Source organism: Coturnix japonica, chromosome 3 (assembly GCF_054131305.1).
Source record: "Coturnix japonica strain WE chromosome 3, WE-NBRP24, whole genome shotgun sequence".
Classification (NCBI taxonomy): Eukaryota; Metazoa; Chordata; class Aves; order Galliformes; family Phasianidae; genus Coturnix; species Coturnix japonica.
Window position 1 is genome coordinate 45,775,088 of NC_140665.1, and position 22,650 is coordinate 45,797,737.

At 40.1% G+C, this 22,650-nt stretch overlaps 1 protein-coding gene across 9 annotated transcripts in view; it reads left to right on the plus strand.

Annotated features, from left to right (window-relative positions):
* Positions 1 to 22,650, plus strand: part of LOC107311550 (SAM and SH3 domain-containing protein 1) — a 482,619-nt gene that overhangs the window by 380,031 nt on the left and 79,938 nt on the right. For 8 of the 9 annotated variants that reach the window (XM_085541462.1, XM_032443944.2, XM_085541464.1 and 5 more), the window contains one exon: positions 6,238 to 6,366. In XM_085541462.1, coding sequence (XP_085397588.1) covers positions 6,238 to 6,366 — 129 coding nt within the window. Of the gene's footprint in view, positions 1 to 4,689; positions 4,711 to 6,237; positions 6,367 to 22,650 lie in introns of those variants that run through there. The other variant, XM_085541470.1, reaches the window with a different exon arrangement.

The window sequence follows — 22,650 nt, forward strand, 5'->3', positions numbered from 1 at the left end:
ACAATGGCAACAATCTGAAGAGGAAAATAAACTTAGCTTTCTAATTATAATAGCCACATCATGGCTGCTTAGGGCAGTATACACAAGGTTCTATGAGCCCACATTGGGAAAAAGTCTTTAATAGGCTGCTGCATTGTTCAGAGTTGTCCCATGGAAACCTGAGCATCCCTTGCTGTCTAGGTAGACTAGTTCTTAGTTCTGAAGATCTTTTTGGCTGTGTGAAGTCCTGCTGAAAACAGTGCTTTTCTTATGCACAAACACATTCCCTTTCCACAGATGTTCCCATTTCACAACTTTTTTTGGTCCCTCTTCCTTCTCTCCAGCCCAAACAAGCCTGTTTGCTCTGGACCACATTCTGGCTTCCATTTCTATACTCCTTACAGCTATCCAAACAAAAGGTATTATTTAAACTTATAATCATGTTCCACACATTTTTGGTAGGTGTTACTGTTAAGATCCAAGTGCCAGAAATAAGCTTCTCATGTTTACAGCCGTTCTCCACACAGTAGTCCTGTGTCTCAATATGCAAATGGCTTTTTCTCATCTTGGGCTGAGAAGGTCAAAGGCATGTCTTTGCCAGGGCATGATTGCAAAGTGTTGCAAAAGACCATCTTTACTTTGGCTGTATCCTTTCCTTATACGCTGACCAGAAAGAAGTCAATTTTTTCCTGCCAATTTCTGAGCTGTTCCTAACCTCCCAAGGTTATTCTTGTGCTGTGGCTATAGCTGGAGTGGGTATGGCGATTGTAATTTGTGTGGCTGCTTTGTGTGCTGTCATCTGTATCTCCAAACGCAGCTGGAGATGCCTCTGTCTGACCAAACAGGCTCATAGCATTCACATTTATTTTACAAGTTGGAGACTCTCACAGTTGCATGAATTCCACCCCCTGGCTTGGAGAATGAGTGCAGTTGCCTAATAACCAAGACCTCTTTCCTGGCATCCGTAGCTGCTGGAATAGGGGGATGGGCTGGAATGTGCAGCTTTGTAATACTGTGTCAGAATCTGAGGTTGTGAAGTACAAACTGTCACTGAGTGTTTTTGGTTCGGTTGGTTTTTGTTGGTTTGTTTGGCTTCTTCTAAACTCTTATTCTGCATGGAAATTAGAGCAGAAAGAATGTACACCAAGGATCTAGGTGCATACCCAGGTTCACAGAACCTTTGTCACTAGCAAAGGCAGTTATTCCTCCTGTCCTGGTAGTTTCTGTTTTACTGTAGTTGTTATTCAAATATGAATGTATTCTTATTTAATTTTACTGCCAGTGAAGCTTGCTGACAAAACATTTTTCTCCTTATACTTTTAGATGTCAAATACAAAGGACTCTGGCAGCGTGTTAAGCTAACTGATGTGCAGTGACCGATAAATCTCAGCTTCATAATAAGTGTATCAGATCATTCCAGCTCTTCTTTGTAGTCACTCCATTAACATGAATCTCGATGGATTCCTTTGGTATTCACATGCATATCAGAACTAATTCTCTGGGCATTCCAGGGTAATTCATCTGTTACCCTGTGTTTTATGACGCCAAGAAATGTTGTATGCATACATTATAAGATGGAAATTTATGAGCGTTGTTTGACTACCAAAGCTAGAAATCTGAGATAACTTCAGTTTTCATTAAAGTGTTTTATTAAGCAATAATTTTAGGTTCACCCCTTCAGAATTAGTGGGTCATTTTGCTTTTCTGAGAGTCACGCTGTTTCTGAAAATGCCTCAAAAAGTAGCAGAGTTTGAGGAGAAACATGTTGTTGCTTCTTACAAATATTTCAGGAATGGTGTTTGTAATGAATATTTCTGCTGCTTGCAATTTATTTTTTTTTTTCTCCAGAGAAGATCAGTGGGATTACATATCTTGGACGTTGCAGTTTGTGTGGCAATAAACACAACTGGTGTACAATGGTTTTCGTGGCAGGGCTTTAATAACTGTTATATTTGTAGTAAAGGAACAAGAAGAACTGTCATGAAGTCTTCTTTTTTCCAACATTACTGACCTAAAGCACTGAAGAGCACATCATGGGTGCTGTATTACAGTTATATCGTTAAGAATATATCTGAAAGCTATGCCATTCTTTGTTAGGATCACGTAAGCTAATTCAAATATAGGACTGCCCCTGTGTCAAAGTGGGACATAGTGGTGCATAGCTGAAGGCTTACTTTTAAGTTACACTGGCTTGTTAGTTTGGGTATCAAATGGCTGTATGCTGTTTTCATAGCTGTGAAACTGGAGTGTTGATTCAAATTTGTTTTTGTAACAGAACCAAGCCCACACTGTCTGGCTGTGTATAAGGAAGAATAGAAATAAGCAAACAAATGAGTTTTGACTGTTATTTCTATTATTTTTAAAATCCTTTAGGTTTTGGCTTGCAAAGAAAATTACATCAACTTTTATTCTTTATGCATCAGGGTGAAATCTCTTTAAAGTATTGTTAGTTATGAATGCTTTTATTGTTCTGTTTTATTAATCAGGGAATCTTTAGAATGTTTTGGACAATTCCTATGACTATCTTTGCCACCTTTGCCTTGCAAGGGAGATGAATGAGTTCTTAAGCTGGGTGCTAACGTTCTACATGTGGGTATTTTTCTCTCTGTTCAACTCAGAAACAGACTTGGAATACAAAGCACACTGGCAGTGTCTGTGTGAGGGAGTTTGGAGCTGCTTGGAGAAGCTTTCAATTCAAGGCATTGACAAGCAAGAATCTAGAGTTCAAAAGTCATCTGCTGATTTCTTGTATCTCCAGTCTGACATCACCAGATGTCTCATGTAGGTCCTCTCAGCTGTCAGCAGCACAGGAGGAAAATGAAGAAAAATGAAGCTTTATTTTCTTTAGTTATGCATGTTTTCAGTAGTACTTAAATAATAGAAGTGGATGATGGTGGTAATCATATGCATTTAACACACCATGTGTGAGGAAAAAAATGAGGTAATGTACATAATTGTACATTATACAAATGAGGTAATAGATACATAATTGTACAATTATGGCATTATTTTTGTGTGTGTGACATGAATGGATGCTGCTTGGTATGAAATACTTGCTGTCTTTGGCTTCAGTTGACTTGTGGATCTGTTTTTCCTTCTGACAAAAGCAGTGCTTTTGGGATAATCCTCCATGTAAACTCAGAAAAGCTCTTTGCTGCAGAGGAAAAAGTAGATTAATCAGGGTCTTCCACTACAACCTCCTGGAAAGCAGAGATGTAAATACAAATATTTACATTTTTGTCATTGTATTTTCATCGAATCGTAGAATGGCCTGGGTTGAAAAGAACCACAATGACCATGTAGTTTCAACCTTCCTGCCATGTGCAGGGTCATCAATCACCAGACCAGGCTGCCCAGAGCCACATCCAGCCTGGCCTTGAGTGCCTCCAAGGATGGGGCATCCACAGCCTCCTTGGGCAACCTGTTCCAGTGTGTCACCAGCCTCTGAGTGAAAAACCTCCTCCTAATCTCTAACGTAAACCCCCCAGACTCAGTTTAAAACCATTCTCCCTTGTCCTATCACTGTCCACCCTCGTTAACAGTTGTACCTCCTCCTGTTCATACATTCCTTTCAAGTATTGGAAGGAGTGTTGTTGTTTTTTTTTTTGTTACCACGAGTTGTGCTTGGATCTTAGCCCCTCCCTTGTGTCCTGTGCCTTGACTGAAGTGCTCTCAGTTTCTCCAGGCTTAGTGGCTCTGGTGGTCTTTGTCACTTCTCAGTTGGCTGTTCTTTACCATCACGTGATCAGTTGCAATGGCACAGCCCTTCATCTGTGGAGTTTAACTGGGGAGCTGTCACCCAGCTCATTTTCCTTTAGAGATAGTCACAAGGCTTTAGACTTCTGGAGACCTCCTTTGCAGAAATCTCCATGAATCTTATGCCAAAATATGTGAAAAGAGAGTATTTGCAAAGCTTTCTTAGATCCTTTGTGCGTTGCAGGCTGCTGTCTTATCCAGTCTTAACTCCACTTGTGGTAGTGCTGACTTAGCTAAACAGAAGCTCACCTGATATATTTGGATTTGGAGTACATTACTCAATTTCAGAGTCATTACTGTAACTTTTTAAAGTAGCAACTGCTGTGCTGTATAAACATTAACTACACACATGTATTCCCCAGTAAATTTACTACATGAAATTTAAATGTGTCCAGAGTTCAGGAAGGAGACAGGCTGACAGAGTCACAGTGTGCTGGGATGGAATGGCTGGGAATAGGGTTTCATGTCATCTCTTTTGTAACTCATGCAGGTTTTTGTGTTGCCTGCAACAGTGAGCAATTGAAGGTTATGTTTGTGGGCTACTTTTCCTGTTTGGTGTTTGTTATCCTCCATGGCACAGTGGAGCTGCTTGTCCGTACAGAGCATGCAGACCCTGTGTGTGCATGGCACCAGCACCTGTGTGCTCAGCCAAGGCCATGGTGACCACTGGCAGAGTGTCCCCTGGCTCAGGTGGGTTTGGGAGTCATTTTCTTACCCAGCCTATTTGGAAATGACAGCTTGGGAGGAAAGGTAGCTGGAGAATGTGTGTGGTTGCTGCCCACTGCTCCTGAGGCAAGGAAGGCTTCAGCATCTCCCTCTTTCTCAAGGATGCCAGTGTTTTTGTCCCCAGTGGCATGGGAAGGTGTCAGAAGCTGTGTAAAGTCCAAAAGTCCTAGAAGTGAGATCTTCCTGTGCTAAGGAACTCGATCTTGTAACAGCTGAGACTCCCATGTGAGATTATTGGCAGGCTGAGAGGTAGGAAATACAGTAAAAAATGAACAAGCATGTATAGAGAAGTGTGTGTATGTATGTACTTAGCATAGTTATTTTGTTTCTGCTGCTCCAACAAGTGATGCACAGGTTGTTCTCCATCTGTACCACACACACTAGTTTGAAGAAACCACAGATGCTTCTGGGGAACCTTTCTGAGGAATTTTCGATACCTACTGGGCATGTGGAGATGTGCTTTAAAAAAGAAAAGTGTGTTTTGCAAGTCTCAGGTTTGGTAGGCATCCACTTTGAAGTGGGAGTGTTTTGGTTCCAATTACCTGGAGCTGATACTTTGTTAGAACGGACCTGCCCCTCCTGCACAGTCTTAACACAGAAAATGGAACTACTTCTTTTCAAATGGCAATAGATTCTGTAAGATGTGGTTTCTGTTTCAGAGATTTCCTCCTAGCTCATATGTTAACCCTGCAGTGCATCCTAGGCATACTATTAGCATAATTATTTTTAAATGCTTTCTTAATTGCTTAGCTTTTTCTTCATATTGAAGACAATTTCATGTTTGTGTTGCATCTATTTACTGATAGCAACAGTGAAATAATGCTGCGGAATATTGGTAATCTCCCAGAATGTATACACAAAGGTTGTTATCTTTTGAAGAGTGTAAACAATAACATATGCCTTTTTGAAGAATGTATACAATAACACATGCTCTTACGTAAGTTAGACAACAAGAGAAACAGAAGTATTCCATTCCTTGTTTTGGGTTTAGTTAAGTGTATGCTTACTGTACCAAAAATTGTTAGTCCACCCTGCCCCCTCTGAAGTTTATAAAGATTTCTAATGCCAAGTATAAAATCCAGTCCTCCCCCTCCTTCCCCCCCCCTCCTTTAATTATCCAACACTTAAAAAGACTGAATTAATAGGTGACTACAATTAGGACCTGGCTATTGCCATTTTGTTAATGGGGTGGCAATCTTGCCTAGCAGAGCAGAGATTTGGACCTAAGTGAAGCCTGTTTCTGCCTCCAGAGCATCTTAAAAGACCTACTGGCAGGGTGTCTCTGAGGGTGTTATAAACTCTCCTGTTCAAGTCATTTGGCTGGAATTGTTTGCAGTCTCGCTGATTGTGCTTATAAGCAATAAGTTTTAATGTTTGAAATTGCTGTTAATGATTGTCAAGGAAAGCAGGGCTACTCCCAGTAAATAAGGTTGGTGGAACATATGTAATGACTGGCAATGAAGTGAGCAGGCAGCTGGTTGGAGAACCAGATGGAATATGGCTGTCTGTGGGTGGGAGCGCACTGAGGCAGATTGTGCCCAGGAATAGTACTGTGCCCTGCTGTCCCTGCTGCTTCTGGCTGTGCAGGAATTAGCAGAGACCCGTGTGCTCCTGAGGAGCTGCTGTGACACCACAACTCATTGGAAGGATGATCTGTGAGCTGTGTGCCGCCCATGCTGCAGGGATGTGATTCCATCGGGGTTGTGCTGTTACTTTTAAACCTGATTTTTAAGTTGATTAACTTCTCCTTTTTTTCCTTTCCTGTCTCCACTACAGGATGGCTCACTGGGAAACATTGATGACCTTGCACAGCAGTATGCAGATTATTACAACACCTGCTTCACGGATGTGTGTGAGAGGATGGAAGAGCTGCGCAAACGGAGGGTTTCCCAAGACCTTGATGTGGTATGTAGAGAGGTTATTACTTCATTAACAATGTTTGCCATTCGTGACCCAAAAGAGTCACCATTATTTCAGTTTGATGAGTTGAAGGTTACTTTCCTGTTCAGGGAAGTAACAATATGTGATTGCATTTGCACACACAAGTGCTTCAGCAACCTCAATTTAACACTTGGAAATTAACTTTTCATTTATTTATTTATTTAGCCTCTCTGGGCATCCTGTTCCACTTCTTCGCTGTCTTCATAATAAACCTTTTTTCCTTCTAATAATTCTGTTGAATACTCTCCCATATCTTTTTACGCTTGTTGTCTGACATTGTTGTTCCATACACCACTGTGAGGAACTGGGCACCACTTTTTTGGTAGCCTCTCCATAGCTACCAATGTGCTACAGGTTGGTCTCCTCAAAGCTATCGTTTTGGTTTTTTTTCCAAGCTGAATCTCCCAGGTCTCTTAGCATCTTCTTGCAGGGCAAGGGTTCAAAACCCTGAAAACACATTGACATTGGTCTGAGGTCATTCGATTACTTTGTCAGTTCTTTGACCCCTTTCTAGCACACCTGAAGGTGGTGTTCCAAGCATGGCCTGACAGGTGCCAAGTAAAAGTGTAGAATGTCTTCCATCTTCTGGCTGCACTGCTGTTGGTGCTGTTCTGCAAGTCTCTTTGTCCCGTTTCTGCAGAACAATCTGACCCAGTCAGTCCCCAGTCTGTTTTGGTGTATGGGCCTACTCTTCAGGAGCAGGGCATTGCGGTTGTCCATGTTGAGTTTCATGAGGTTCGGGTCAGGCCACTCTGCCCTTAAGTGTAATGAATGTAGCTCAAGGATGGCATCATCTACAACCTTGATGATGGTGCCATCTATTTCCTCTTCAGATTTTTAATGGAACGGGCTCCAAAGCACTGCTCTGCTTATAACTGGCCTTAAGTTACAGCCCACTCTCAATTACATTACCCTTAAAGCCTAACCTGCTGTTTTTTCACCCATTTAGTGGCACATTCTCTGGGGAGTCCCACTTTCTCTAAACCTTTTATTGGGTCATCTCCTTAATGCATTTTTGTTGCTTTAATGGAGGAACCTTTTCATGAGGTGTGTCACAAAAACATGCTTCTGGCTTGTTCGATAATTTCTATTTCCATGATGTTCTGTTACATATATAAATATTTACCACTGCTTAGGATGTACGTGCATGTCTGTATTGTGCATATGTGTATTACTGATAGTTGTGCTTCTTTCATTTTAAACCTTTTATTTAGTTTTTGTGATGTTCATAAAAATCTTCTGTAACAAAGAGAAAAGAGATCTTAGGTCTGAATTGGTCTTCTTTGTTAAGTTCATGTTTCCCAACTGTATGTGTTTCACTTGCAGTTCTGTAGATATTTCCTAGAAAAACTTGTCTGACTCTAAGCAGATTACTGAAGGAATTCTTCATTAAACCATTCCTGGTTTTGCTGCATTGGTAATATTTACATATCACACACAGAAACTCAGAACCAAATTTTCTAGTTATTGAAGATCCTGTAAATTGTGAAGCTGATGACCTAATTGTTCCTAGTGGTTTTGCTTTGAAACACTGTGGTGTTTCTGTTCTGAAATGATTTTTATAAGGAATAGGTTTGTATGCTGTTGTTTAGTGCATTACTTCTTACTTGAACATCTCAAGCTGTAAATGTCATATTCCATCTTGTTTTTTTGGGAAAGCATGGTATGATTAGTACGTCTACTGACATGCAGTTCTGTGGCAGAGCCAGCCTGGGATCTGATCAAACTTCTGCAGTTCCTCTACAGAATCAAATCCTTTAAGAGGAATATGAGAGCTAAAGATGCATAGTTGTGTTTTCTGCCTTTGTTTCCCCAGATCTTGGTAGATCCCCTGATTCAGAGTATGTTTTCCTCCCATTCTCTAGCAGCTGCACCTGATTATGTGGTTTACTTTAAGGATACTTTTTCTCTTCTTGGGATTCCATTTTGACAGCTGAGGGGCTACCAGAACTCCTACTGACTTCAGTTATACAAACTGGCTGCAGGGTCAAGGCAGAGAGTTAGCTCAGCCCCACTCCAGTTTGAAAGATTCTTCTTTATTTTTAAAGAAGGAAAGGGAGGAAGGAAATCAAGTGTCTTTTATAAATCTATTCTTACCAAGAAGTTCCACCAGTTAAACAAAAGATGATTTCAGGAAATCCCTTTGTAGATGGACCCTTCCGTGTGTAGCAGCTGGCAGCAGAGAACTGTGGTTCATGTGCAAGCCTCCACATACCTGGTATGTTAGGGAGCTGTTGCCAGCCATGAAACTCCCTCTCCTGACACTTGGGCTCTTGGAAGGGAGCCCCTGTCCTATAATATGAGGCATGTGAGTAATGAGGCACACTTTGTGGCAGGAGAGGACTCCCTTCCATTTGGACAGATGGGCCTAATTTGGCTGCCTTCTCTTCCAAAGCTGCAGAAGCCAGTCTGGGGAAAGCCATCTGAGCTTAATTAACTCACATCAAAGGTGCAGAGTTTCATGCTGGTTTAAATAGAGGCAAGCTAACCCAAGACAGACCAGTGAGTCATTCACTAGCTCATTCTGTTCAAGAGAAAGCATAGTCAGAGAAAATGGTTGTTTGAAAAGACATTCTATAGACTCCTCTTCAGTGGCTCCCATATTCAGCTTGCTCACTGTAGTAGTCTGGTGATGACATTTGAACTTCTAATTTTCAGTTGCAATACCTTCTCTCAGACTTAACTTAGTACTCAGTTTTTGCTACATCCATCACCAGCATTATCCAGTTTGTGGACATCAGATAGCCATTGTGCTGATAACAGATGACATCATAGATATTAGCTCACTTCCACAACATCCAAATAACACAGACTGCAGATGAAGCTTGCTGTCACCAGGTCAGGTATGATGTGACAGGTACACTGGGAGCAGGGTATGGACTTCTTGACTGGCATGTATTTTCACTGTGATAGAATATACCTACTTATAATCTGCTTTGGAATGGGGACCTGATTTAAACAGAAGAGCTGCTGAAGTGTCCTCTAAAGTGGTAATGTGAAGGACAGAACAGATGATTCATTTTTTGTGATACCTTTTCTCTCCATGCAGCTTGAGGAAAGGTAGTGTATTTAGAGAGGTTTGGAATTGTGAATAAAGTTGGGAGAAATGCCAAGTTCACACAGCTTATCCCGTTAGCAAGTGTGTGAAGTCAGAAAATGATCATGCACTGATATTATTGGTCTAGCCTGGCTTCCTGCCCTCCTCACAGGGATGAGGAGGGAACCTGCTTAGCTCAGTAGCCTCTTCCTTGTAGTGGGAACATGCCCGAGCTGCAGGTGGGCAACACTTCTGCCCTTTTTCCCCCCACTGATGGTCTTCTCCTTCTCTTTATCCAAGCACTTGTGCAGAGAAAAGCTGATGCACGTGTAGTACTAGCACTGATTCTCAGGGTTCTGCCAGAGTGAAGGCTATTGACTGATAAGGTGTGCCATAGAGCAAGCCCAAGCCTTGGACTGAGGTGAGGAACCAGGGAACAGGAGTCTCTGTTGACAAGCTCTCTCAACGCTACAGATGCTTTGTGTAAAAAAATTTGTTGGTATTGGCATACACCCTTAGATTTTAAAGCAGGGTAAGTGATAAACGCTGGAGAACACAGTTAGGTTTACTGAGTGCTCTGGGAATGAAGCAGAGTGGGTCACCAAGGGGCTGAGCGTGGTGCAGAAGTGCCCATCAAGGCTGCGTCCAGAGGAATGGAGCAGTAACAATGAAGTGCCTGAGCTGGCAGCATCTTACCAGGGACAGGCACTCAGTACTGGCTCGCTCAGAGTTGCCCTTTGTAGCTTGTTCTCTGAAAGGACAGAAATATGAACTGTTTATTGCTGCTTCTGTGTACTTTGAAAACAGTTTTAGCTGTTTGAGAGTAAGTGTTGATATCTTCATTGTGTATTGTATTTTCTAATCAGCTCTCCAGCCTTCCCTATCAGACCATGGCCATTTCTGTCTGGATATCCTGCTCTCGTGATGTTGAATTAAAAAAGAAAAATCACTTGATGAAATTGTTTGGGAGAGCAGCATATCTTTCAGTGGAACCGCAGCTGCAGATGGAGCTAAACAGAGGTTATTTTTCCAAATAGCAGTGCCGTCAGGGATTGTTAGTTGTCCCTAACCACGATAGGTGCTTTTTGCACTTTGGAATTTTGCCTCTGTTTTTGTAATGGAGAATGTGCTTGGGTTTGGACATAAATGTTTGTGAACAGCATGGGAGTTGCCCACATTTCCTAGCATTTGGCCTATTCCTGTGCACCGTGTGTTTTTTTGGCTGCGGTTAGAGTAGACAGAGCAAATTTTCAGGGCCATAATGGATGTATCACTGGTAATATTCAGCTGGAGATCTGCTAGAATGCAGTTACAGCCAGAAAAGCGACTCCATGAGGATGACACCTTGTTACTGCTCCTCTCTGCTTCCTTAGTGTCTTTGGGATCATATCTGCCTGGCTCGCTGTCAAAACCAGGTTTGCCCTGCCCGTCAGCAGGGCAGGACATATTGATGTAGCTGTGAAAAAGCAAACTGCATTCTGTTGTCTCATCCATCACTGACAGCGGCCAGTTAACTGCTGCTGCCAAGGCCTGCATTGTCGCTGGTGATCCCAAAGTCAAAGAGCAGCCTGAGGCTTCCTGATGGATTCTGACAGCTACGGCTGTGGCATTGGGAAGTTGCACTTATCTTTTGACTTGTAAATTACATAAATTTGAAATGAATGTCATTGTGAAGTGACAAGAGACACAATTTACCTCTTTTTCTTTTTTTTTTTTTTTTTTCCTCTGCATAGATTTAGTTCATTGCCTTACACAGAAAGGGAAGTGTTCAGAATCTCTCTGTCTACGTGATGGTATAGTGTCTCTATCTGAGAAATAGGCTTTGGTTGGCTGTAAAACCTGGCTTTATGAATCTGCATATATATTGATGCACAGTCAGAAAATAGAAACGAACATAAAACCAGGGCACAATTCCTGCCTTGCTGCCCACATGTGTAAGTGTGTAGGCCTCATGCTTTGCTGCTCTTGATTTTTGGAAGGTGCTCAGCAGCCAGTTGTTTGATGACAAATGGGGTTGACAGTGCAGATTATATCATCGTATAAATATCCAACAAAGCAGAGTAGAGGGAAAGTGGCACAAACAGATTAATTAGTAGTTAGAGTGACAGAGTAATTAATCTTCAGGCGTTTTAGAGGTGAAGTTGCTTGATACTGTGTTAACTGGTTGGGGGTATCACAAAACCACTGGAGAAACTCAGCCAACCTTCACTGAAGCGGACTGAAGTACCCAGAGCTGCTGCAGTCACTGATTGATTGATGAGCGTTTAAGAAATCTCTGGGGGAGTTGGCCAGTTAAGTTGGAGTTAATGAATATCTTTGTGGAATCTGCCTGTGCCTGCACTAGAGATGGCTCTCACCACTTACCCTGTTCTTTGTGCCTTACATGCATTAAAATCTCCAAGACTGAAATAGTCCGTTTATCTGCCCCCAAGAAATTATCAGCTCTGCTTTGCAAATGCAGTGTTGCGTGCTTTTACCTTTGTCCTAAGAGGACACCTCTATCTTGCTGGAGCAGAATCCCACTGTTTTGTTTTGTCTTGCTGGCTGCATGAGGCCCTCCAAAATATAAACAACATCTGAGTTGGATTAGAAAGGTATCCACAGCACAAAAAGAGAACTGGAGAGCACACAGATAGGGCTTCTTAAATTTTGGAGAGTTTCCAGGCCTTACCAGTTAGATACATGAAAGAAAAAGTAATAGTAAAAGATGTGGACTTCTAAGCACTTTCTTCCTCCGGTATAGGTTGAAGTAGGACTTTTTCCTTAACTGTAAGGTGCATAAAGTAGATTTACATATGTAGGAAATACATAATAGAGATTTACTGTGTTTGCCATCTAGGTATTTTAGGGTTTATCTATATAAGTTAAATTGATTATATTTTTTCATTGTAAATGGAGCTTTTCAAAGGTAGACACAATGGAAATTGTGGAACAGGCAGGCTATTTTTAGTGTCTCATGTATCACATATCAGGACAGCAAAGGCATTTAAATACAGAGCTAGCATTAAGCATGAACATAAAGCAAGGCTTGTTTCATACACAGCAAAGTGAATGCAGTTCTCAGCAGTCTGTTGTCTACTTAGTACTCTCAAACTTAGTTAAAAATAGAAGTCTCCACTCTCTGTAAGCTAATGATCTCCTGCAGTCTCGCCACTGTTTCTGTTGGAAGCCCGTTTATGAATAATCTCTTAAGCAATATCTGTCTGTCTAAAGCCAAAGTGTAGAGCCTGGAGACCCAGCAGATTGTGCAGTTATGGCGTTTTGAGTCACCTTTATCTTCCTTTAGTGCACACAGAGGACTTTCTGGAGCAGGATCTTCAGTTCAGCACTGCTGATCTTCAGAATATTTGTATTTTTGGCAGTGTCAGTGTTCTGTGGTGAGCAGTTTGTCAAAGTTGTTCTTTCTTTCTGAATTGATATTACTGTTATATATAAAAAAAAAAAAAAACAAAAAACAAAAACACACTGTGTTATAAGTAGAAGAGGTAACTTACTTCGAGTAGTCTAACTGGTAACTTTGGAGGGGATAAATTCTCCTTTAGTGTTATAAATGCTTTTGCACGCATGTTCTCAATCTCATTGCATCATCTGTAGTGATTGTCCTGTCCCTTTGCATTTAGCAGGTCTTTTAGTTTGAACTTAAGATCAATTGAACATACTCTAACTGTGCTTTTCTTTTATGCTAAACACGCTGCATATCAGCTGGAACTGTCAGACAAGATTTGTATTAACTCGGTGATTTAATCTCATTGGAGCCTGAGGACTTCGCGGTTTGGGGTGGGGGGGGGGGGATGGGAGGAATTGCTTGACTAACATCAGCTCCCTTTTGGGTATTTTGTTTTTCTTTTCTCCCTTCTAAACTTAAGAGAGGACCACAAAAATGGAAGTGCAGAGAGCTGTGCTATCTGGATCATTAGGTAGGTTTCATTGCAACGGTTAAAGTTATTAAAAAGAGGAAAGTGAGCAAATGAAATTGTCATTTAAGAAGATACGCGAGTTTTCATGCATTGCTAGAATTCCCAACCACCTGAGTGGTATTACTGTAAGAAGGACCAGGCCATTGAGTATTGGGGAGTGAAGATCTAGGATGTTGTGAACACACTTAATAGCTTTTCTAGATTTTCCAGGCAATTTCGAGTTTGTTTAGCAGGCAATTGTTTCTTGTGTTTTAGCAAATCTTGGGACAATACTGATCACTAACTATAAATGCTGGTGTGACCTGTGTGAAGATAAGGGCAGACAGAAATAAAATGGCGGCCAACACTGATTTAAGATACACATGGGATCGTTAATCTCTTGAAGATTTTTTTTAGTCCTTTGTTCAAAATAGCTATCTTCAGGTACCTGTTTTGATAATTCTGTTGGATTAAACAGAGACTTTTAGGGAAAATATTGGTACTGTGTCAGACGAGTAATAGACTTTTGTAACATGATAGCAGCTAAACCAACAGAAAAATTAACCTGGAAAATAGAAATGAATAGTTTACTCTTATTTGTCTTTGTGTAGTTTAGTTCTGGCACACCAGGCAGTTTCTGTGATCCTTCCTTCTGTCCTCCAACCAGTCCATCTGTATATGCTGAGGAAGACAGCAGCTTCAGATGTCAAAGTATTGCTGTGCCAGCTTCCACTATTCCTGCATCTTTGGGTAGAGGAATAGCACTACTGGTTGTCAAGGAATAGTGAAGGATATTGCTCAAGACAGAAGTCTTGAAGTTAGTGAAGCATCCAAAAAATTATGCTTGTAAAAACCATAACAGACTTACAGGTTATTGGGGAAAACAGGCAAATCAAAATCAGGAATAAATCAAGATCATGTTCCAGGGGGAATGAGAAACACCTCATGAGTATTTGCACACATCTGGATGTACTTTGGAAAGTCTGTTTCTTTGCAGCAGAAGGACACTGCCAGCAAAGATGCCCAGAGCAAAGCAGACTTCCATCTGCAAATTCAAAAGGTTTGGTTTCTTCTTTTTTTTGCCAGTCTGGCCCTGATCTTCATGATGTAGATTCTGCTGCTTCACAGTTCTCCTTTTGATCTCCCTATGCTTTATCTTTTTTCAGTGTAGTGCAGGGTTTCCTGTTTCAGCAGCATCGCCTGAAGCACACAGAGAAATGTTCCATTTCAAACAAGACAGTCTGTGAATTCTGTGTTTGAAGGAGAATGTGAGCATTTTGAAGATATGTGATTTGGTGACTGATGAGTCTGCTTTCCACAAAATAACAAAAGGGATGAGTTTAAGATGGAAGCCCCACTTCCCAGCTCCTGTTTTCCAGATCCCTCTTTATTTATATTTCTAAGTTTTCCCCCACTGTTTAGATAGCAGCTGTAGGTTGCATAAGGAAACAAGGTAATCTGGGATTTCTGTATCTGGATTCTCCTGGAATCTTAAGTCATTTTTGAATGTACAAGCAAATTGTATAATAGCCACTCAGTAGTAATTGAAAGTAATAATCTTGTTTTGATATACATATGAAAACGAGCGGTTAATACCTTGAAACAGGATTCGTTTTCAGTATCTTATCAGAAGGATGAATTTCTTATATTGCTGGGCATGATAAACAAAATCAGTCATGGATTAGAAACTAATTAAAGAAGAAAGACTTGAAATTATTAACAGAATTTGGATTGCATAAGATCCTTATGAGACACATGGTGGTAATTTTCATAGAAAAGAATCACAGAGTAGCTTGGGTGGGAAGGGACCTTAAAGATCATTAAGTTCCAAACCCCAGTGGTGGGCAGGGTTGCCACCCACTAGATCAGATATAGTTTTCATTTACATCTGTGTCTCTTGCCTGTTGCTGTTGAAGCTCCTGATGAGACGATAGTTGTAATCACTAAGTTTAACCTCTACATGAAAAAAATGGCAATATTGTTGTGTAACCACGTTCGCTGAAGGATGTGCAGAAAGCAGCGTTTGCAGGAAAAATGCCTTATGAAAGCAGTGGATACAACTGGAAAAGCAGACAAGCTTTTCATGCCACCAAGATTAATTAAGCAGGTAAAAAAGGTAGCAAAAGCAAAAAATATATAAATATATCAAAGCAAATATTAAGCCGTAGTTCAAATCTATTTTGACAGAAAAGGTAGCTTTTAAAGTTAAACAGTGTGAGGCAGTTGCTGGAAGTCACGCCAGTGAGATGTAAGAAGGTAGATGACCACCATCCAATTTGTGTACTGAGCAGTGTATATTTACAACCTTCAGTTGCGAGCCTACACAGAAACTCACAGAACAGTTCTCTGTCTACTCAGCATAGCATTTTCCAACTTCATAGCACTTCAAAAACATTAACTAGTTTTTGTTGTGTCCTTTGAAAGTGATAACTTGAGTACTACTAACTCCATTTAGGCCTCTCCTCCTGAGATTCTGTTGCTAATGAAGATTTACCTTTGTAATTCTCTGATTTTTCAACTGTAATGATTAAGTTTTCACCAAAGTTTATAGTAAAGTCAGGGCAGCTTTAGAAGTAATGGCATCTAATCATCCACTGAGTCTAACCTAGAGTAGCTGTAAACAAATAGTGGTCACAAGACCTAAGTAATTAATTAGTACATGGCCAGTGAGTGATGAACCATTAGGATGACCTGCAGCTGAAGCCTGAAGTTCAGCCTGCCATCATACGCTTCTTATTTCTTTGAGTCAGACATTTCTTAAGATTATGCAAGATCACTGTAATATTTCAGATCTAGCGCCTTTCAGAGAACATCATTCTTTTTCTCTTTGAGTTATAGAAGAATCTAGCTCTGTTAGTAGCTCACTGTCAGCCATCTATTACGTCTGCTATTCTGCCTCTGCTTAAATAAATGTCTGATACATGGAAGGGATCATGCAGAAGTAGAGATCTGTGTTACTTCTGTGTAGAGTGGGTTTACATTTCCTCAAAGGTGCATTGGTTTCACTGGAACATCAGTTGGCTGGAAAGCATGCTGTTTCAGTTAGAACCAAATTAAATAGTTCATTTAGAACACCTGTGGGAAAGTATGAGAAACAAGGGGCATGGTTTGCAAAGTAGTAGGAAGCGCTGGTTTAAGGCAGAGGTGTAGAAAACCAAAGTTCAGTTCTTCTCTTTGCCTGAGGAAACCTGAATTCTGATCTCTTATCTTGGAGTGCTTTTAATATTCCATAGTTGTTTGTATCTTATCTGTCGATCAACACAGTTCGCATATATAAATAGTTCCTGGAGCAGCAATGGGAATACCATCTCTTCCACAAGACTAGTATATCTTACTTCATATTTTCATTTGCAGTTTAAAAAAATTAAGTTCTTTAAACAAGGCTAAACAGTTTTATTAGGAATGGAGTAGGAACACGAATCTCAGACCAGTGGGTTTTGGCTCGTTTTTTAATGCATGTATGTGTTTTCAGTGCATTACTTCAGAACAATACTGTATAAAGGAGCCAAGATTGCTGACCCTCTAGCGAAATTGAAGTTTATTTTTCTTCGCTGCTATTTTTAACTCCATAACTAGTTTGTTTGTTTGTAAAGGAGATGATTACAGGTATGTTATCTCCCTTGATCTCTTTGTTTATGATCAGCCATCCAAGTTAACAGCAAGACTACAATTTACCTTTCTGCTTGACTGGATGAGCATATTTAGGGGACTTAATAACTTTGTTTTTAATTCTGTTGAACTGAAATGTTCAGCAATACTGGGTTTATTTTGTTCCGGCTTTTGAATAGCAGGTGATAGCTATTAACTTACACCTTTGCTCTCGTAGTCCACATGTGTCTTTTAGCAGTTACCCTCATTTGCCATTAAATTTTAATGTTGATAATCTTCAGAATTTTTTTATACAGTGGAAATGGAAGACGTAGTTAAAGATAGAAAATGCTGTTGAAAGCATGTAGGGAAAAATAATTCAGTGTGTTAGAGTTTGGATACGGTAAAGAGTTGTTACAAGAGTGAAGTAGCCATGACTTTTTCTCACTGAAGTTTTAGTCCAAAAGGTGTACAGGAGATTGGAAGGAGAGAAGATGAAGGTAGATATCAGCAATGCTCATTGAAGCCTCCTCTTGGTGATTTGCTGCTGTTACAGGGTTTGTTGGAATGCATAGACTGTTCAAGTATGGCCGGAGATGATGTGTGCTGAAAGAAGGAGCCTCAGCTTTGGGACATGAGAAGGTATAGTAAGGAATCCAAATGAGTCTGGAGCATGTGACCCAGGAGCTGGACCTCTCACTGAGTTTGTCAGGAGGAAGAAGAGGAAAGATGGGAATTTGTTTTATCAGAAGGGTGAAAAGTGAAATGGTAAAAGATTTAATGAGTAGGTCACTAGAAAACTGGGATAAGATAAAGGAGGTGACGTACCCTTAAGGCTGCAAGAGAAGAAGCTGCCACGAAGTCTATCTTTACTGATATGAGAGGTGTACTAGCTGTGTTGATTAGGATGCTGTAACAATATAAGGTGGAGGTTTTGAACAACAGTTTTGACCTTTTCCTTTCAAGTGCTGCAGCAGGGGCTCTATGTGCAGCACAGTCAAAGCTCCAATTCCTTCTATGATTGATTGCTCTGAAATTTTGCTGGCTCCAAAATGAAGTGAATGAGAAGGGAGAAATGAATGAATTTGAAAACAGAGGCATGCAAAGTTTGATCTGCTTCTCCATAGACTTTTGTATATTGAAAGTCTTTAGAAAACAAAAGCTGAGGTTAGTTGTACCTTAGTCTAGCTTCACAAAATAAGAAGAGTCTGTTATTATTCTTTTAAGATTGAACTGCAGGATTTCTGTAAAAACATAATAAGATTCTAGAATACAAAATGTATTCGCTGCACTGTAGCCACATTTGGAGCAGTGGCAGAACATATACATCTGTAGGATATCTTGTACTTTTAAAAATTACACAAATATAAATGTTTTCTTGACCATAAGTCAGGCAGCCAATGCAAAAGAAAGCAGGATGGCTTTTTGGCTGAATGGGTGATATTGAAAATCTAAGGTCCATAGTGAAGTGTGAGGAGATGGGCTTTTTGCCAAAAGTTGCTTTCAGGGGAAACAGTGAAGTATAGTAGGAAACACCCTTTGTGCTTTCTTTTATGTTTATGCTAAATGGAATAGGAAACAGTTATTCTTGTCTCTAAATAGTGCAAACACCATTGATCTTCTCTACTTAGTTCTGATGACATTGAGACCCTTTTATGTGAAATTACTTAGATTTCTATTATGAGAATTATTTAGTAGTGGCCTTTTTTTGACATGAAGAGGGACGCAATCAGGGCAAGGCATCTCAATTCACTTTCTGAATAGCTTGGCTTAGAACAAGTTAAATACTGTGTTTCAGCCTTTGACATAAATGGCTTCTTTAACACTTCTCTGATGAGTCTCAGGGTACTTTTAGCATTGAAGAATGCTTTATCATTATCTTCGAGGTAGTTGTAGATATTACCTTTAAAGAGATATTTCTAGTTGCACAGCAATAGCTCTTGAACTCTCTTTCAAGTGTGAAAACTTTCCTTAGTGATAATTACAGTGTTTTTCAAACTCTCTACATAGAAGCTTATGGATTTCCTTAAGTTAATATTCTTGATTTTTTTTGTGATGATCTCTAGGATGTTTGTAATTTATTTTCTTTTTAACACCCTTTTCCCTCTACCATTTTATGACCACTGTCCTTTTTCACCTTCTAGCAGACTTGAAAACAGCACAGTATTTTCTATATGAAATTACAGCAGTTCCCTGAAACCTGGGGCCTAACAATTTTCATCTTAAAACAAAAAACAAGAAAAAAAACACCTGATTTTAATCTTATACAAGGCAGGGCCATTCCATTTCTTAATGCTAATACAATTCATCTTGGTTGGTCTTTGTTGCCTGAGGAATGCCTTGAAAATTACTGGCTTTGTTCAATTGCAGGGAGGAAAAGCTTGTCCAATGAGTAAAACCTAGAGAGTTTGGTGATAATGTTCGCATAATTCCTTTTCTATATGAGCATATATTCTATTTTGACAATGCTTTAGATAATGTAATGTTTGTAACACTGAAGTTCTCACCCCTGAGCTCATAGAATCTTGGATAATTCATACTCCAGATGGAATGATACAAGATGAGATGTCTTGACTCACCTCTTTAGCTGAGGTAAATGGTACATTTCACTTAAGAGCTAATAGAAACACTGAAGGAGGTTGTAAAGCAAAAAGGATGTTTTACATAAATTGGTCTTCAAATCACCTAAAGAGAGGAGTGGAACATCAAATTGGGGTTTCTTGACAATAATTGTGACTCATGAGGTTTTCACATAATTTTGATAGCTCTTTTGTAAGTGGCCTACTAGAAGTTTTAGGGAACCTACTCACTGTTTGTATTTCCAGCTTTGGTTAAGTTTGATAGCTACAGTGAAGGTGTGAAAAAAATCATCTTATCCATAACTAAGGAAGTCGATATTTTGTTTTATTAATTTTGACTGAAATTACTTGGCATGATTGCCAGCTGCTTATCTTGGAATCAGTAGCTGCTGTTGCTCATTTGAGGACTGAGGAAGGCTGGCAGGACTGGCACCTGGTTCATTACCTTTAGAACATGCTAAACCCCTTTGAGTAAGAATGTAGAAACCTAAAGAAAGAAATTTCACACACACACACAAAAAGAAATTTCTTGAAATATAAACCTGTAAATCTTTGTTCACCTTCTGCTTCCAGCAGTTTCACACTGATTTGAATGCAGTTATGATGAACGAGATATTCAAAATGGGGGATGTTGTGAACAAGTAACATGATACAAATTTATATTGTTCTACTGATTTTTAAGACTGCTGTTTCCACTGTGTTATAGTGCTGATAAATGGCAGATGAAAGGCTTTGATTACCAGCAGTAGATTTGTCAGCCTCTTTCCCGGGGGGCATGTAGGATAAAATATGCTAGGAAGCTTAGTTATTCCACATACGCATCCCCTCAGTAGTAATTCAGATAGTGCCTCTGTACTAAGAGAAAAGACCCCATCTTTTGCTCACAGTAAGTCTCCTTTTTTTGCCATTGGTTTTCTCAAGGCTGTTCTAAGTTCCCAGCCTGTTCCTCTTTTATCTCTTCCCTTGGCATCTCAGCCTATGTCTTTCTACCTCTCTGATTTTACTCCACCCATGCTTCTTCACTGCACTTCATCTTCTGCACTGTGAGGCAGTGGGAAGCTGTGGATACCCCATCCATGAAGGTGTTCAAAGTCAGGTTGGACTGGGACCCTGGGCAGCCTGATCTCTACTGCGTGGCAGGGGAGTTGATACTCAGTGGGATTTAAGGTCTCTTCCAACAAAAACTATTTTATAATTCTGTGATTCCGTGCATGTTTTCAAAGCTTCACAACCCTTTCTTTCATCAGTATTCAGAATAGAAGAGTCCTTTCAGCACCTTTTCTCCATTCACCCCATCCTGTGGGCTTCATTTTCTGCTTTCTTTGAGTGCTTCATGTGACATACTTTTCTTATACCTTTCTTTGTTCTTTATCCTTCTCATTGTTCCCTCCTCAAGTATGTCATGAAAAGCAGGAGCTTTGTGAGAGCAGCTATGCTAGTCCTGCAAAATAGCAATAGAAGGATTATAAAAGCTCAGAAATCTATGTAAAGCATGCCCCTGAAGACTGATGAATTGATGGTGCACAAGTAAGATGTCACTTAATACACAAAATAAACGGAATGTTAAGCTACTATATATAGCTTCCCTTCTTTTAGTTTTGAATTAGACATTGCCATAAGCAGTCCGTACCTCAGCCACACCAGATTAAGGTTGCAAATGCCTGCTCTTAGATAACAGTGTCTCTAACTGCAAATGGAGGAGTGGAAGTTCTCTTTGTACTTGTGTCAAATGGATAAGCCAGAAGTGAAACACAATTAAAGTAATATCTGTGTTTGTTGTTGCTGTTGTGGTGGTTGAGCATGGGTTACCAAATGTAATCTGCTGCCTCTGTGTCTGTATTTTATAATGTCATATGACATGAAATTCACCTTAGCTTCATCTTCAAGTTTTGAAAAATTACCAGGTGCATCCTTTGCCTCAAGACAGACTCAGTAATGCTTATTATTCCTGACAGACGTTGATCTGGCCTGTTCTTAAATCTATTCCAACATGTTAATTCCACAGTGTCCCTAGGCAAATTATTCTAGGGTGGGCAGTCCTTAGCACTGAGTATTTTTACTGGTATCTTGCAGACATTTTGCTCTAACTTTTGTTGTCTTTACAGCAACTTTTTGTATTTATGAAGAGCATTTTGTCTTTTTCCCCCTCCTTCACAAGTCAAGCAGTGTTACTTTCTAGCAAGACCATTACTGCTTTTTTTTTCCTGGATTCTGATCTGTTGTGTGTTGTTTTTTTTTTTTGAACAGCAGTACCAAAACCTGACCATGATTACATCCAAAGTCTTAGCAGGGCTGAATAGACAGAAAGGGTTGGTAGCACACCATTATCTTGTTTATATTTGGCAGTACAACAGTTGTTCTTAATGCAGCAGCGTGACGCTTAGTCTCACACCTGGTTTATGATTCATAGTAATCATAGAATAATGGAATCCTTAGCATTGGAAGGGACCTCTGAAGGCCATCTTGTTCAGCTCCCCTGCAATGAACAGGGACAACACAGCTACATCAGGTTGCCCAGGGCCTGAATCTCTGTGCCCTTTTTTCTCCAATCTTTTAGCCATCTAGATGGTCCTCACACTGTGTCTCTTTGTCAGAGGAATTCTGTTTAAATGCAGTAACATTCAGTTCTCTTCACAGACCTGTTACCAAACTAGGCCAGTGAATAATCTGCTTTTTCATCAGTTATTTCCCTGTCAGTATGGGTATGTTGACATGTTTGTTTTTCTAGAAAGAAGCCTTACATGAAAATAACCTTTGTCTGTATAATGAATAATGACAGCACCTTCCAGCCCCTCTGTTCCTTAATAATAGAAGTAGACAACAGTGTCTCTTTGCACCTTTCTTGTTTCATCTACTATCAGAGATCAAGCAGATATTTATCATTCTAATACATGTAAGCATGCATATATGCATATAGACAGATAGGTGACACTTATTTTAGCAAAAACAAACTTTTTGGGGCGGCCATATTTAATGGGGCACCTACATTTATGTACTCTTTCAGGCTTCTTAATTGACGTAGATTTTTTTTCAAGTCTTTCTGAAAAGCACTTTCCACTGTGGGCGTTGTATGAAAGGGTCAGACTTGGAAGTATGAATGACATTGAACAGGTCCAGAGAACCCTCTGCATTTAGATGTGACCTTGCA